Source organism: Balaenoptera physalus (genome assembly GCF_965194825.1).
Source record: "Balaenoptera physalus genome assembly, chromosome: 16".
NCBI classification, from domain to species: Eukaryota; Metazoa; Chordata; class Mammalia; order Artiodactyla; family Balaenopteridae; genus Balaenoptera; species Balaenoptera physalus.
In genome coordinates this window covers 13,743,771-13,758,894 of record NC_138898.1, presented here as the reverse complement: position 1 = coordinate 13,758,894, position 15,124 = coordinate 13,743,771, and the positions used below count along the sequence as shown (strand labels likewise).

Below are 15,124 nucleotides of genomic sequence, written 5' to 3'. Positions count from 1 at the left end.
TGTGCGTGTAGTCCTTTCATCGTGTAAAAAAAAAAAGGGTCAACTAGAGGCATTTAGATTATGGGCGATTTTGCTCTTTTAAAAATGCTTTTACCGTGGTTTTGTTGGGGGGAAATACTTTAAAACAGGTGCAAATATGTATTTGTTAATATAAAAAATGTAATGAAGGGAGAGGAATTCTGTAATTGTGTGACTCCGGCGAAGTTCAATCACTGGTATCTTCTTGAAGACTTTTATTCATGACCATCTAGAGAAACATGGAAAATACTAAGCTGGCCGAAATGTCTACAGCACTGGGGGTTAGAAAGTGAGCAAGGACCATATATAGAGAGATATAAATATATAATTAACATATACATGTCAGTAGTGCTGAGGTTGAGAAACCCTGTTTGAAATAGCTCTAGATACACATATATACATTACAGACATTAAGAAAACAAATCAATGTATCTGTTTAAAACATTTGCATTCACATGACTTCATAAAATCTACCTACTACTGATAATGAGAATATGTGCACTCAAATAGAAAGATGTCAAAGAAACATTGCTAAGTTGAAAGAAGCAAAAAGTTTAGTACAATCCCATTCCATCACACACACACACAAAAATTATTATTGTCATCATCACTGTGATTATATACATTAAAAAATTTTAGGGGCTTCCCTGGTGGCGCAGTGGTTAAGAATCCGCCTGCCAATGCAGGGGACACAGGTTCGAGCCCTGGTCCAGGAAGATCCCACATGCCGCGGAGAAACTAAGCCTGTGCGCCACAACTACTGAGCCTGCGCTCTAGAGCCCGCGAGCCACAACTACTGAAGCCCACGTGCCTAGAGCCTGTGCTCTGCAACAAGAGAAGCCACAACAATGAGAAGCCTGCGCCCCGCAACAAAGAGTAGCCCCCGCTCACTGCAACTAGAGAAAGCCCGCGTGCAGCAGCAAAGACCCAATGCAGCCAAAAAAAAAAATTTTTTAAATAAATGAATAAATAAATTTATTTTTAAAAAAAAATTTTAGCCACCCAATTCTTAATAGTTGTCACCTCTCAGGGTGAAATTATGGACTATTTATTCTATAATATTAACATTTGAAAGGCATATCTTATATTCAGGGGAAAATGATATAAAATGAAATGTAAATATTGGAGAGCTTCAAAGTTGAAGGTCAAGCAGAGTTTTATCAGTGCTGAAATTCAAAAGCATGGTACAGAAATCTATGGCTCTCAATGAGGACTGGAGTGGTGACCATACCCCCCAGGGGACACGTGACAATGTCTGGAGATGTTTTTGGCTGTGATAATTGTGGGCAGGGGTGTGCTACTGGCATCTAGTGGGTAGAGGCCAGGACGCTGGTAAACACCCTACAGGGCACAGAACACCACAGAGAATCATCCGGCCCAAAATGTCAGTAGTGCTGAGGTTGAGAAACCCTGTTTTAAATCACTCTCGACATTTTTGAAAGCAAAAAGACAATTGGAAATGCACGTTTCAATTAAGCCTTGAAACAGATGCCAATCCTTTTATAAAGCCATAAAATCTTGCCCAAAGGAAGACCTAATTGCCTTTGAAGTCACAAATAATTTAATCAGATTTTACACTCTGATGTACAATTCACAAGCAAGGGCTAAAACACATCATTTATTATCTACGTTTACAAAACCCCCAGACTGTGCTAAGTGCCCTTCTGACTACACGAAAACACGAGTCGAGTCGTAGGATTAAATTAGAGAAAAAGGCCCCTTCCCTCCCACGCACCCCAGCCCTCTGGGGGAGGTGGCAGTGGAGGAGTTAATGACTCACACTGAGGTTCCTCTACTTACAAAGCCCTGGCAGCAACCTACACATTCAAAGGGCTGGCGGCATCTTGCACCACTCTTGGTGGCATGAACACATGAGCTCCACAGCAAAGAATCACTGGATGGTCTAGGACAGGACAGAAATGCTGTCCTGAATGGTTATTTAGTTCATGGAAAAGTATTCAGAACACAAGGTTAAGTTAAAAAAGAAAACCCTAAACAGTCTACACCAAACAGGTGATCCATGAAGCCAGCAGTTCACAGATGCATTTGATGCACTCTATAGGTTTTGTTTGTTTTGTTTTGTTGTGTTTTTTTTTTTGGCCGCACAGCATGCGGGATCTTAGTTCCCCAACCAGGGATCAAACCTGTGCCCCCTGCATTGGGAGCGCGGAGTCTTAACCACTGGACTGCCGGGGAAGTCCCTATAGTTTTTTTTTTAATTTGAGCCAATGTGTAAAAGTTGGGGTAGTTTGCATTTTAAAAATATTTGAGAATTCTCTTGAACAACCAGAAATCTGGCAACACTGAGCCACATCCCCACTTGGCTAGAACCAGCAGAGGGATCTGGCCCCCAGTGCCCTTTAAAAAAAGGACACCTCTCTAGCTCAGCACACACATATGGGAAGAGTAAGTACTGCTTTGGAAAGTGTTACACACACAAGCACCCATGAGCGTGTCAATAGTCACGAAGACGAGCAGATTTCTGCTTTAGTTCACCCCAGTCCTTATCACTTCCAAAACTCATTCATTTCCGTATCTGCCTGATCCCTGGAAGTATTTGAATTTTCAACTTGATAATATGATGTATAAACCAACACAGAATAAGTCCAGGACGGGAATTCCCTGGCGATCCGTGCTTTTACTGACAAGGGCGCAGGTTCAATCCCTGGTCGGGCAACTAAGATCCTGCAAGCCACTCAGTGCAGCCAAAAAAAAAAAAAGAGTCCAGGAAACAATTTCTACGGGCTGACTGTGGGAAGTGGGATTATCCCTGACTTTAGTTTTTGTAACTAACACTTGTTTTAAGACAAACATGTATTGATTTCACAGGACAAAAAGAGTTATCTGAAACCGTCTTCCCTTCTCCCTGAAGGAACCCACATGAGACTGTAAGACCAAAAGACCACTATTGAGAGTGGTGAAAGCCAGGCCCCACGACTCTTACCCTAATACATATTAATGACTTAAATCAGGATCCCGCAAGCAAATACTGGCAAAGGCATCAATCTGGCCAGGAGGTCTAGATAAAGGAGGAATCAGACAGATCATGGAGAACATAAACCACTCTGACCCTGAACACGACAAGCTTCCAAGACTGAAAGGCGTCTGGCTAAGCAAAGGGCTCCTCAGAGAGCTAAATCCAGCCCTAAGGGTTACAGACACATGATTCTGAGCTCCTCAATCCCCCAAACAAAAGGAGGGTTTCTAAAACTCTCATAAAAATTTTATTTAATAACTTATTTCAAAGTGTAGTCTTATGCGGCTGGCTACAAATTTTTCCCTGCTGAAACTGATAAGGTTTTTCAATACTATGACAATCTTTTTTTTTTAAAAACACAATTTTGGATAAAGCGCAGTCTTGTCTCAATTATACTCTCTCTGATTGTTGGGGCATTTCAATAAATAACCCACTTCTCCTTCCACCAAATGCTATTATCGCTGCCAACAGCAGAGGGCAGTGGTGTGCAGGGCAAAGAAAGCCCATCTAGATTCAGGATCTGGCTGTGGGAACTTCAGCACCCCATACTCTCCGCAGGGACTTCAACTTGCCTTCTGTAAAATGGGGAGACTGACTCGGAGTTTCTCCTAGTCTATAATAGAAACTGGCAAACCAATCCATGGGCCAAATCTGGCATACCACCCATTCTTGTATGGCCTGTAAGCTAAGAAGAGTATTTACCATTTTTAAATGGTTTGGTGGGGGGAGATTAATAGTTCATGAAACATACAAATTATATGGAGTTCAAATTTCAGTGTCTCAGCCACATACTGCCTATGGCTGTTTTAGTAACACAACCAAGGTGTTGAATAGTTGCACTGTTGAAACAAGAGCCTTACAAAGCCTAAAATATTTGTCTGGCTCCTTACAGGAAAGAGGGCAATTTCTAAGACTAAAACAATTTTTAATAAATACCTTCTCTTCCTACACTAGTCACTGGCTGCCTAACTCATGAACAGCAAAATAACCCAGGCACATACTAGTAAGCAGTTATATTCTGGGAAACGGCTTTAAATTCTACTGAAATGGGGTATCTGCTAACTTACCACCTCAAAAGTCACTCATATAATAAGGAGTTTTGTCAGGAATTCTGACGTCATCTCAACCTCTGAACCTCTTGAGGCAAGACAGAAGCTTAATTAAACCCATTACACGTGTTCTTCTTATTCCTCTAAAACTATGTTTCCTGAAATATGGTGCTGGAACATCAATGGTGGTTCAGAGACCAACATGTTTTAATTTACAAGTTATGTGCTAATTTCATGTCTATCAGGAAAAAACACAGCAAAAAATTTAAACACATGAACTTATATACTTTATTTAGCTTAGCATTTATAAACTGCATCTGCAATTTATAAATTGCAGACTGAATATTTAAGAATGTAATCAAATGGGTGGTACTTAAAAGATTATGGCAAAAAATCATAGCGGTCAAAGTTCAGGAAACAGTAATTCATGGGATTGCTGCCGAGTTAAAACACTTTCTCAAAAGCATGATCTCTATGAAAACTAAAAGGCTGAGGAGTTTGTGTGATTATATACCATGTTAACTTGGCTTAAATGGAATCATGTCATGGAATAAAAGTAAGCCTTTTAAGGACTCTGGTCAGAAACTAGGGGGCAAAACGGAAGTTTTTTCTGAGGCTGGTGAACAGAAGTTATGTCATCAGAACAAAGCTCTAAAACTCAACTGTGAGTCCCTCGACCACATGGCTGGATCAGACCTGGAGAAAGACTGCAGCCTTTATTCTGAAGAATCAAAAGCTGTTGGTAATTAACTCTACTCCACCTACGGCCCTTTGGAGAGCAGCTACAAGCAGTACTTGAAATAAGCAAACCAGAAAGAAGCAACAACACGAACCAAAATGAGTGGAATTCTTTGAGTTTACCACTAAGTCCCCATCATTTTATCTTCCGGGGACATTGGTGGTCTCTTAACTGATGTCTGCTCCCTTTTTTTTTTTTTTTTTTGGCCGCACCACGCGGCTAGTGGGATCTTAGTTCCCCGACCAGGGATCAAACGCAGGCCCCCAGCAGTGAGTGCGTGGAGTCCTAACCACTGGACCGCCAGGGAATTCCGGACACCAGCTCCTTAAAGAGTTCTTACGTGAAGGAAAGAATGGGGAGGGTGGTGTCTGAAAGGCTATCCAAGGGTAATGCTCTGGCCAGAGGTCTAATACTGGTGATCCAACTTGTAGATGTGCTTTATTCATTCTGGAAAATATCTTAAGACATTTTGAGCTGACATTTCATAACTGGAGATTCTATATTAAAATGCAGATTTCCCATTTCTCTGGAAGAATGTTAAGATGTGAAAACAGTTAAGTCCACATTCCTGTGGACATTCCATGGGCTGAAACCCTTGAGAATAGGGCGAGTGTCCTGGGGTTCATCAAAAGTCTCCCCAGCCCAGAGCCTGAGGGCTAGCTGCTTTCATCACCATGTTCAGTGTGGAGCGTCTTTCTACCCATGCTTCTCTAAGATACAACAAGAAAGAACAAAGAGTAAAGGCCGTGTTTCAAGAAAAATGAGAGTACACCCATTTCCTTGTGGAAACAGAGTTCTTAAAGGTTTTAACATGCAACCAAACTGTCTGGATAGAAAGAATTCAATTTAGGTCACCCTTGCTTTTGTTACACTCAGCCAGCATCCCTCATTTGTAACACCTCTCTGAATCCACACAGGCACGGGATGAGCAACTACCAGAAGAAATAATATGGTAGCCAACATTTTTGTAGCACTTACTGTTTCAGGCACTGTCCTAAACCCTTTACGTATGGTGGTTCATTTATCCTCACAAGAACTTCTGAGGCAGGTCCTATCATCATGGTCGTGTTACCAGTAAGGAAACCAAGCCACGGAGGGGTTAGGTACCTTGATTAAAGCCACAGGGCTAGTGAGTAGCAGAGCTGGGATCTAATCTGAGACCAGCATCTTCATTCGTCACCACTGCTACAGCAGCAAGGCTCCAAAGTGCAACACAACTGTTCAATGGGTGGACCTTTAAGAAGTGGGACTGCGGGGCTTCCCTGGTGGCGCAGTGGTTGAGAGTCTGCCTGCCAATGCAGGGGACACGGGTTCGAGCCCTGGTCTGGGAGGATCCCATGTGCCGCGGAGCAGCTGGGCCCGTGAGCCACAGCTACTGAGCCTGCGTGTCTGGAGCCTGTGCTCCGCAACAAGAGAGGCCGCGATGGTGAGAGGCCCGCGCACCGCGATGAGGAGTGGTCCCCACTTGCCGCAACTAGAGAAAGCCCTCGCACAGGAACGAAGACCCAACACAGCCATAAATAAATTAAAAAGTAAATAAATAAATTTATTTAAAAAAAAAAAGAAGTGGGACTGCTCTGGGGAGAGAATATTCTTGTTTCCCTTACATGTTCCTCTAATATTTGAGCCTTAAGTAATGTGAATATCTGGTTTTGATAGAAAAATGTTTCGATTAAAGTAAAATTCTTTTTTTCTTTTTTTAATAAAATTCTTGAGAAAGAAAAAAAACTGTTGTAGGAAGTTGTGATTCATCTCAGAGGCATTTAAACAGAACTCTGAAGGATTTCTGGCCACCTCTGCCCACTTCTAGGAACGACCTCCAGCTGGCCTTTGGGGATCACTTTTCTCATTTTTTGGGTCCCTAACAGCAAGAATCCCACTGGGTTACTCACTTAAAAATTAAAATTTGCTCCACTGGGATGAAACGCCATGCAGCTCTCTTTGACTTTGTGATGCTCACCAGGTAGGGCCAGACAGGTGTGGCCCCGATGGGAGCCCCTGTGTCCCAGGGGCCCCCTGTACCCTCTCCCACCTGGGGCTGACCTGTGCTCTTGTCCAGGAAGTCTATGGACTCCTCACTCGCGCTGAAGTGGCTGGACGTGGCCTTCTTCTCGGCGTCCTGCTCCACGTCGGAGCCTGTGTGCACAGAGGAGTTGGTGCTCATGGGGGAGCGTGGCATGTCCGACAAGGAGATCCTGCGGCCTGTGCCCCCACTCAGCATCGGCTTGCTCATCAGGATCTTGGGCGACGCCGTCATGTCGAAGTTGAGCTTGACCTTCTCCTGCTTGTCTATCTTGGCAGCACCAGCGCTGGGGTTGGAGGGGTCGAGCAGCATTTGGTACTGGCTGTTGGGCGTGTAGGGGGTCCTGAATGGAGAGTAATTAAAGACCCCAAACTTCCGGCGGATGTTCTCCACGTAAACCTCCATCTCTTGCATTGCACTGTTGAAGATGCTTTTGGTCTTTTTCACAGAAAAAGGAATCTCTTTAGACATGAGGTAGCAATTATTTATTGGAACCCAGGCCCTGGGAGTGCAAAAGAGAAAGGGAGTTTAAGTCAACTGTGGTCATTTCCAAGATTCTTAAGTTTTTTACAAATTTATTGTGCAAGAACACTTAACATGAGTTCTACCCTCTGAAGAAACGTTTAAGTGAATCACACATAAAACTGAGAAACAAAGCACAACCTAAAAGTTGAGAATTATTTTTTATCTGGCAGACAAAACTGAGGACTTGGACTTCCCTGGTGGTGCAGTGGTTAAGAATACACCTGCCAGTGCAGGGGACACGGGTTCAAGCCCTGGTCCGGGAAGATTCCACATGCCACAGAGCAACTAAGCCCGTGCGCCGCAACTATTGAGCCTGCGCTCTAGAGCCCGGGAGCCACAACTACTGAAGCCTGCGCACCTAGAGCCCATGTTCCACAACAGAGAAGCCACTGCAATGAGAAGCCCACACAGCACAACGAAGAGTAGCCCCTGCTCGCCGCAACTAGAGAAAGCCTGCGTGCAGCAACAAAGACCCAACACAGCCAAAGATAATGATTAATTAATTTTTTTTTTTTTTTTTTAAAAAAAAAAAGGACTTAAGCCTGGACGCAGCCTCTCAGATCACACTGAGGGACTGCTCCCAAGAGGTCAGGGAGGAGCCAGTATATATAGGAGGTTTTGCAACAAAGACCAGGTAGTGGGAACTTCAAAGATTATTGTTAATTAAAGAAAACCAAGCATCTCAAGTTAAAGAATTTAGCATTTTTTTCTAATGTATGGGAAGAGGTAAGCATCAGGGCTCACTGACATCATTCCTTTGATATGCGCTACCGACGACAGGATCCTGTGCTTTCCCATCCTGAGCGTCCTCAGGGTGCACCGCTTAGGGTGGCTACAGTGGCTGAGGGCGGGGCAGCGGGTTGTCTTCAGCCTGAGTTCCCTCAGGGCTCACCATCCAGGGTGCCTGTACTGGCTTGATGGCTGCAACATCCTTTGTTTACTGAGAGGGCAGGCAACACTTTTTTCCCCCCACCCCCGACAGCTGATTATAGGTATATGTTGGTACAGCAGCTCTCTAGAGCTTATTCATTTTGTTTAACTGAAACTTTACACCTGTTGATTAGTACTCCCCATTTCTCCCTGCCCCCAGCCCCTGGCAACCACCATTCCATTCTTTGATTGTATGAATTTGACTATTTTAGATAGCTCGTACAAATGGAGTCACGTGGTATTTGTGTTTCTGTGACTGGCTTACCCCACTTAGCCTGAAGTCCTCCAGGTTCAGCCATGATGCCACATACTTCTTAAGGCTGAACATTATTCCACTGTATGTACAGACCACATTTTCTCTATCCATTCATCTCTCGATGGTCACTTAGATTGTTTCCAGAATTTTTTATTTTTCCTTAATGCAAACCAAATTAGCCTAGTGGACTTTCCAAGATTCTTAAATACATATTCCTTTTTTTTCAAATGACTTGGTTTGAATGGCTAGTTAACGATCCACTTAAAAGGCATGTTCTGTCACAAGGACCAATCGTGAACACGAAACTTAGCTACGACATTAAAAGGCTCAATAGCTTAGTCATTTCAATCCATTAAAAAAATAATAAATCCCCTTTGGCTCTGGGTTGGTAGAGAGTAAGAAAACAGTCTGCATCCTAGACTACACCTCTGAAAAGAGAATTATCCCCCAAATCTCACTCTCCTGCACTCAGACATAAAAGCACTTTCTTTTCTCTTTTAAAACTGCGATTCTATGTGGGACTAGAAGGAAGTATTGGACAACCACAACCCTAAAAGGAGGTGCATGATTCTGAATGTGAGATAATTCACATGGAAAGTAATGGGAAAAGAGCCTATTAGCCTTAGGGCATGCGCCCTCCAGCTCCCGCTCAAGGCTAGTTCTGTCTTCCTACATTCAACCCCCGCTTCCCAGCATGCTCTGCAGAGATTCACTAGAACATGAGCTGCTTTTCTGGAATTAGCCATACACGTGACTGCAGGCAGGAGAAGGGAACACGACCACCAGGCTCTGGGGAAGGCAGAGCCGATACAGGAACATCTCAGGGTATAACTCCGTGACATTTAATGCCCCAGCCTCAAACCAGCTTGTAGCTGGGAATCTGGTGGGAATGAGCTTTTCCAAGGAGACCTTTGGGATTTCATAGACCATAAACTCAAGCCAAGAACTAAGCAACGGGGAGCAAAGTAGACTGTGGAGAGGTGGAAAACGCATACCCAGTCTAACACAAGCACCACCTACTCAGGTGCTATTATCAAAGTGCCAGGTGGGAATTTAGATCCAACCCCACCAAGTCTTCCAACATTTTAAAGAGAAGTAGAAAATACGGACTCTTTATATTCTCTTTTACCCAAATGTTAACAGTTAGCATCTCATTCCTATTTTTTAAGAGAAAACCACCCGGGAGAAATAAAGCCTGGCCATGGGACAGAATTCAGGACACAGGCTGGCTGCTCACAACTCTAGGTGATACTACATCACGACACAAATGAAAACTGAACACCCAAAAATATCCACCCGCTCTCTCAGAGTGCTGGAAATCACCTGCTTCTCATCTGCTCCAACTCGCGGCTGTCATTGTGCAGAGACGGGAGGAACCACAGGTACAGCCAGACAGAACAAGGGCTGGGCAGGAGCCAAATGCCCTCAGGGCCAGAGTCTGCGGGGCCTCTGGGGGTTTCAGCTGGGTGGGCAAGAATCTGGACCAGGCAGGACTCTGAGGAGCAGTGGGGGTCCCCAGGCTGCCCCGACAGCTAATGCCCCTTCCCTAAGCCAGCCTCAGCTCTGTCGTCGGGGAGACGGAGAATGAGCCCCTACCTGGAGGGATGCTGGGGGAGATGCACCTGACCAGTCCCGGCACCACCAGAAGCTGATCAGCCAGATGGTCCCTGTGATTGTGCCCACACCACCCCCCGCTTTTGTCTGGAATCAGGGCCTTAAGTTCAATGAAGTTGCTTCACAAGTGATTTCAGAAAAGGGTTTTTTTTCCTTAAAGAAGGCCCAGGAAATATGGAAAGGGAAATCAGATTTGCTTAATGACAGAAAGCCTCTGGGAGGCTATGTCCTGAGAGGCGACAGAATCACACAGCTGAGCTACTTCCTAGCTCTGGGCCTCGGTTTTCCTATCAGTGAAATGGGGATAAAAGCAGCTTCTACAAAAAGTGCTTAAAACAGTGTCTGGGTTTCCCTGGTGTGATTCCGTCCTTCACGACTATTCCCTGGAACAGTAGTCTTTTACCTCTGTCCACCTTCTCTCCCACCTAAGTGTACGCCATCAACCCATGGAAGATTCAATGGACATGGACATGAGCCCCCTGAGGCCCCAGAACTATCTTTCCGGCTGTGAACTTAAAGGCCGGCCAAGATGATCACTTTAAGGTGGATAATGATGAAAATGAGCACCAGTTATCTTTAAGAACGGTCAGTTTAGGGGCTGGCGCAAAGGATGAACTGCGCATTGTCGAAGCAGAGGCGATGAATTATGAAGCCAGTCCAATTAAAGTAACACTGGCAACTTTGAAAATGTCTGTGCAGCCAGCTTCCCCTTGAGGGCTTTGAAATACCACCACCTGTGGTCTTCTGGTTGAAGTGTGGTTCAGGGCCTGTGCACATTAGCAGACAGCACTTAGTAGCTGTGGAGGAAGATGCAGAGTCAGAAGATGAAGAGGAGGAGGATGTGACTCTCCTAAGTATGTCTGGAGAGCGTTCTGCCCCTGGAAGTGGTAGCAAGGTTCCACAGAGAAAAGTAAAACTTGCTGCTGATGAAGATGAAGATGAAGATGAAGATGAAGATGAAGATGAAGATGAAGATGATGAAGGTGATGACTTTGATGATGAGGAAGCTGAAGAAAAAGCTCCAGTAAAGAAATCTGTACGGATACTCCAGCCAAAAATGCACAAAAATCAAACCAGAATGGAAAAGCCTCAAAACCATCAACACCAAAATCAAAAGGTCAAGAATCCTTCAGAAAACAGAAAAAAACTCCTAAAACACCGAAAAGGACCTAGCTCCGTAGAAGACATTAAAGCAAAAATGCAAGCAAGTACAGAAAAAGGTGGTTTCCCTTCCCAAAGTGGAAGCCAAATTCGTCAGTTATGTGAAGAACTGTTTCCGATGACTGACCAGGAGGCTATTCAAGATCTCTGGCAGTGGAGGAAGTCTCTTTAAGAAAATAGTTTAAACAGTTTGTTAAACTTTTCTGTCTTCTTTCATTTCTGTAACAGTTGATATCTGGCTGTCCTTTTTACAATGCAGAGTGAGAACTTTCCCTACCGTGTCTGATAAATGTTGTCCAGGTTCCATTGCCAAGAACGTGTTGTCCACAATGCCTGTTTAGTTTTTAAAGATGGAACTCCACCCTTTGCTTGGTTTTAAGTATGTATGGAATGTTATGATAGGACATAGTAGTAGTGATGGTCAGACAAATGGAAATGGTGGGGAGACAAAAATATACATGTGAAATAAACTCAGTATTTTAACACAGTAAAAAAAAAAAAAAAAAAAAACAGCTATTTTTTTTTAAGCTCTGCAGGCATTTGATAAAATATTTTCTACATTTGTATATAATAGTGTCTGTGAAATAAAACTGAAAAAAAAAAAAGGCAAAATCTTTTAAAAGACAAAAAGCCCATGATGGGACTCTTCAGAACATGCCTTGATTTGTGCAAGAGCCTCCAGGGGCTCGCTCGCTCTCTCTCTCTCTCTCTCTCTCTCTCTCTCTCTCTCTAACATTTATTAACTTGACAATGGGGGAATTCCCTGGCGGTCCAGGGGTTAGGACTCTGCGCTTTCACTGCCAAGGGCCCAGGTTCAATCCCTGGTTGGGGAGCTAAGATCCCATAAGCCACACAGAGCGGCCAAAAAAAAAAAAAGACAATGAACATGCAGTGGTCGGTGCTATTTCTTATTCTGCTGTCCTGCCTTATTTTGCGTACCCAGGTCCAGGCTTATGTTTTCGCTCTGCAACCTCAAAGCGAGCTCCCTGAGAAGGGACAGCACATCACAACCCTTGCAGCCTCCCCTGAGTCCGTGTCCTGTTTCTGGGTCGGACCCAGAGCAGGCTGTCAACAAGCCTGCCCCATTCTGCTTTAAGAACAACCTAGGGAGGAAGGGACGTCCATCCTTTTAGAAGTGGCTTCCTCTACAGCTGTCAGGGACTCCCTGCCCAAGGCCGACTGAAACCTCCCTACAACTCTTACCTACTGTCCCTCCACCACTGGGATATCCTTAACAACTCCCCCAATGTGCACCCTGCACCCAAAATGAGCCCGACAGTTCGACAGGTCCCCTCCAAGGGGACAGGAGATACCACGGAGGGAGGGTTAAGGAAATCTCGTGGGGCATCAGACTTGGGCAGCTGTCTTTTTTACAAATGTAAGGGGGCCGGCTTCCAGGACAGCTCCCACCCAGAACCAACCTACACCTGCAAGTTCAGGGGAAACAGCCTCTGGAAACAGGGCCGGTGAAGCTCATGGCCCCTAAACCACCTTCAAGTGGCTGTCAGGCAGGCAGGAGTAAGAGGTCCATGCAGAGTGGGCACAGCTGGAGCAGAACCCACGACTCTTAAGGCTCTGGGAATATTTGGTGCTTGGCGGACAGCAATGCTTGCCCCCCGCCATGGATATCCTAAGTATTATCCACGCTGAGTTACAGTATAGAATAATCCAGAATCATCAAGATAGTTCATTAACACTTACCACGCTCTAATGAAGAGGCAGGAAGATGTACAACCTGCTATGTCTCTTGCTCTTCAAATAAAAGCCAGACTTCTGACCAAAGCCGCCCTGGTGACCCAGGCCCAGCCCACCCCTCTGATCCCACCTCTTACCCACTCTCTCCTCCCTTATCCTGTTCAAACCACACTGTGCTCCTGGATTTCCCTAAGCAACTAACTCAGCCTCGGCCCGCCCTTCCCTACCTGAATCCCTGCTCTCTCTGGTCCCTCTACCCAGATCTTCACCCGGCCCCGCCACTACCTCCTGACCTGAGATCATACTGTCTATTCCCCACTTGTATGTCATCTGCCTTCCCCACTTCCGACGGGCAGCGTCTGCCTGCTCGCTCCTGTACCCCAGCATCTAGTACTCAGCCTGGCACACGGCAGGCACCAAAGACATGTTTCTTCGAATGAATGAGTAAAGGAATTTTAGAAAAACTTCCCCAAAAGTGGTCAAAGTCAAAGTATAATACTTCCTATCAAACCTGGAACCATCTCAGCTAATTTCCATTTTGTCTCCTATCAATGGATTGCCAGGATTCCTGGTAAATGATTTCAGATTACTTTGATATTCTTTTTTTTTTTTTGGCAAGATGACAAGCAAAATTTAACAAAGAGTAATATTTCAGATTCTGGTGTTGTTTAAAATGAGAAACTGTATTTTCTGTACATTCTGTGGGTGGGTATAATTTTCAAACTATGTCTGTTAAATATTCTCCCCTATACACACACACACACACGCTTTCTCAGACTGCTTGGTAGGGTTTCGGGAGGGTTTTTGCCTCATTTACTCACAACGTAACTCTTGCTAAAAGAGAACCAAGAAATTACCCGCCGCTCAACTCTGTCTACCTGTTGTTCTGAAGCACGCAGGGGGCTGCGCTCCACAGAGAGCTGCTATTAGTTGGAATAATTCACGTCGCTGGGAGAGGGGGAGAGGGGAGGGCAGGAAGGCTGGCAGGGAGGGCTCACACCTGTCAAAACAGCAACCCCTTATAATTTCCCATTTTAGCTCCACAGAAAAGGGAACAGGAGGGGACTACCCAGCACAACGATGGGAGATTCATTTTACCGGCAATCTGGGGAAATGCTTCTGATCCCTGAAAGCATTATTTTGAAAAGCAATTTGTGCGGTGATTTAATTTACTGCGGAAAAACCCAAAAAAGAACAGCAGCACTTAAAATAGCCGTGGAACCTACTATGCCGATGCCGGCTGCGTCCACAAAACCACGAAAGCAAGATTCTTTTCCAACACACCTGAAAAAACTGAAGCCTGTGCGTGATCAGGCTTATTAACACAGCCCAGGACAGTATTTTTAAAGTACAAGATCACTGGCTGGTATCAAGACAATAAAATAATAGCCGTACCCACCGCCCCTTCTTGTATTCACTGACAGGATCAAAGGTTCAGTCACAGCTACGCGTTTGAAGCCTGTGTTTAACTCCCACCTGTCGTGTTGTCCAAAGAAACGGGCATCAACCTGCCCATCTTTATCCCTCAGAGCTTTCGCAGGCCAGAATGGAAACCCCTTCAGTTTTGCCCAAACCAAAGGATGTGGATTGCTCTAGGAAAAGAAAAACAAAATCCAGCGTTTGTATGTATTCGACAGCAAGATGCACACATAAAGCTCGGTGGGTGAGGTTAAGCTAAGGCAGAGGTGATACAGGCCACAGAATGAAAGCGAACAATTTCCAGCAGGGTCTCCCCAAGTGGCAGTCCCTAGATGTGCAGCCAGTAAGCCTGGGCAAGGCTGGGAATGGGGTTAAATGGGGAAACCAAGAAGAAGTGAGCACTGACCAAAACCAGGCTTGGACTCTGGCTGTGCCGCTCTTGCCCGGGTGGCAGTGAACAAGAGACTGTACCTTTCTGGGCAACACAGGGACAGTAATACCTACACCCTCTGTTAAGCTGGAGGGTTGAATGCACCTTACATCCAGCATATAATAAGGGACGGATTAGCTAACTTTATTCTTTACCGAGAGCTACTCAGGGCCTTAACGATTCAGATGTCCATCTCAAAAGGCAGGAAAAGACAACCTATGTTTTGATTCTCAACTCTACTTGCCCAATCTTGCGGTCCAATACCCTCCCCCCGCACCCCCATCCTCC

At 45.0% G+C, this 15,124-nt stretch overlaps 1 protein-coding gene and 1 pseudogene across 31 annotated transcripts in view; one reads left to right on the top strand and one right to left on the bottom strand.

The window, feature by feature from the left end:
• Positions 1-15,124, bottom strand: part of ZMYND8 (zinc finger MYND-type containing 8) — a 129,088-nt gene that overhangs the window by 51,079 nt on the left and 62,885 nt on the right. For 15 of the 30 annotated variants that reach the window (XM_082431387.1, XM_082431383.1, XM_082431384.1 and 12 more), the window contains 2 exons: positions 14,383-14,579; positions 6,827-7,308 (listed from right to left, as the gene is read on the bottom strand). In XM_082431387.1, the coding sequence (XP_082287513.1) occupies positions 6,827-7,308; positions 14,383-14,579 (679 nt within the window). Of the gene's footprint in view, positions 1-3,385; positions 5,494-6,826; positions 7,309-11,507; positions 11,656-14,382; positions 14,580-15,124 lie in introns of those variants that run through there. The other 15 variants (XM_082431376.1, XM_082431373.1, XM_082431380.1 and 12 more) reach the window with 3 other exon arrangements.
• On the top strand, positions 8,329-11,460 carry LOC309645795 (nucleophosmin pseudogene; annotated as a pseudogene). The gene has a single exon. The product of its transcript is annotated as a nucleophosmin pseudogene (transcript).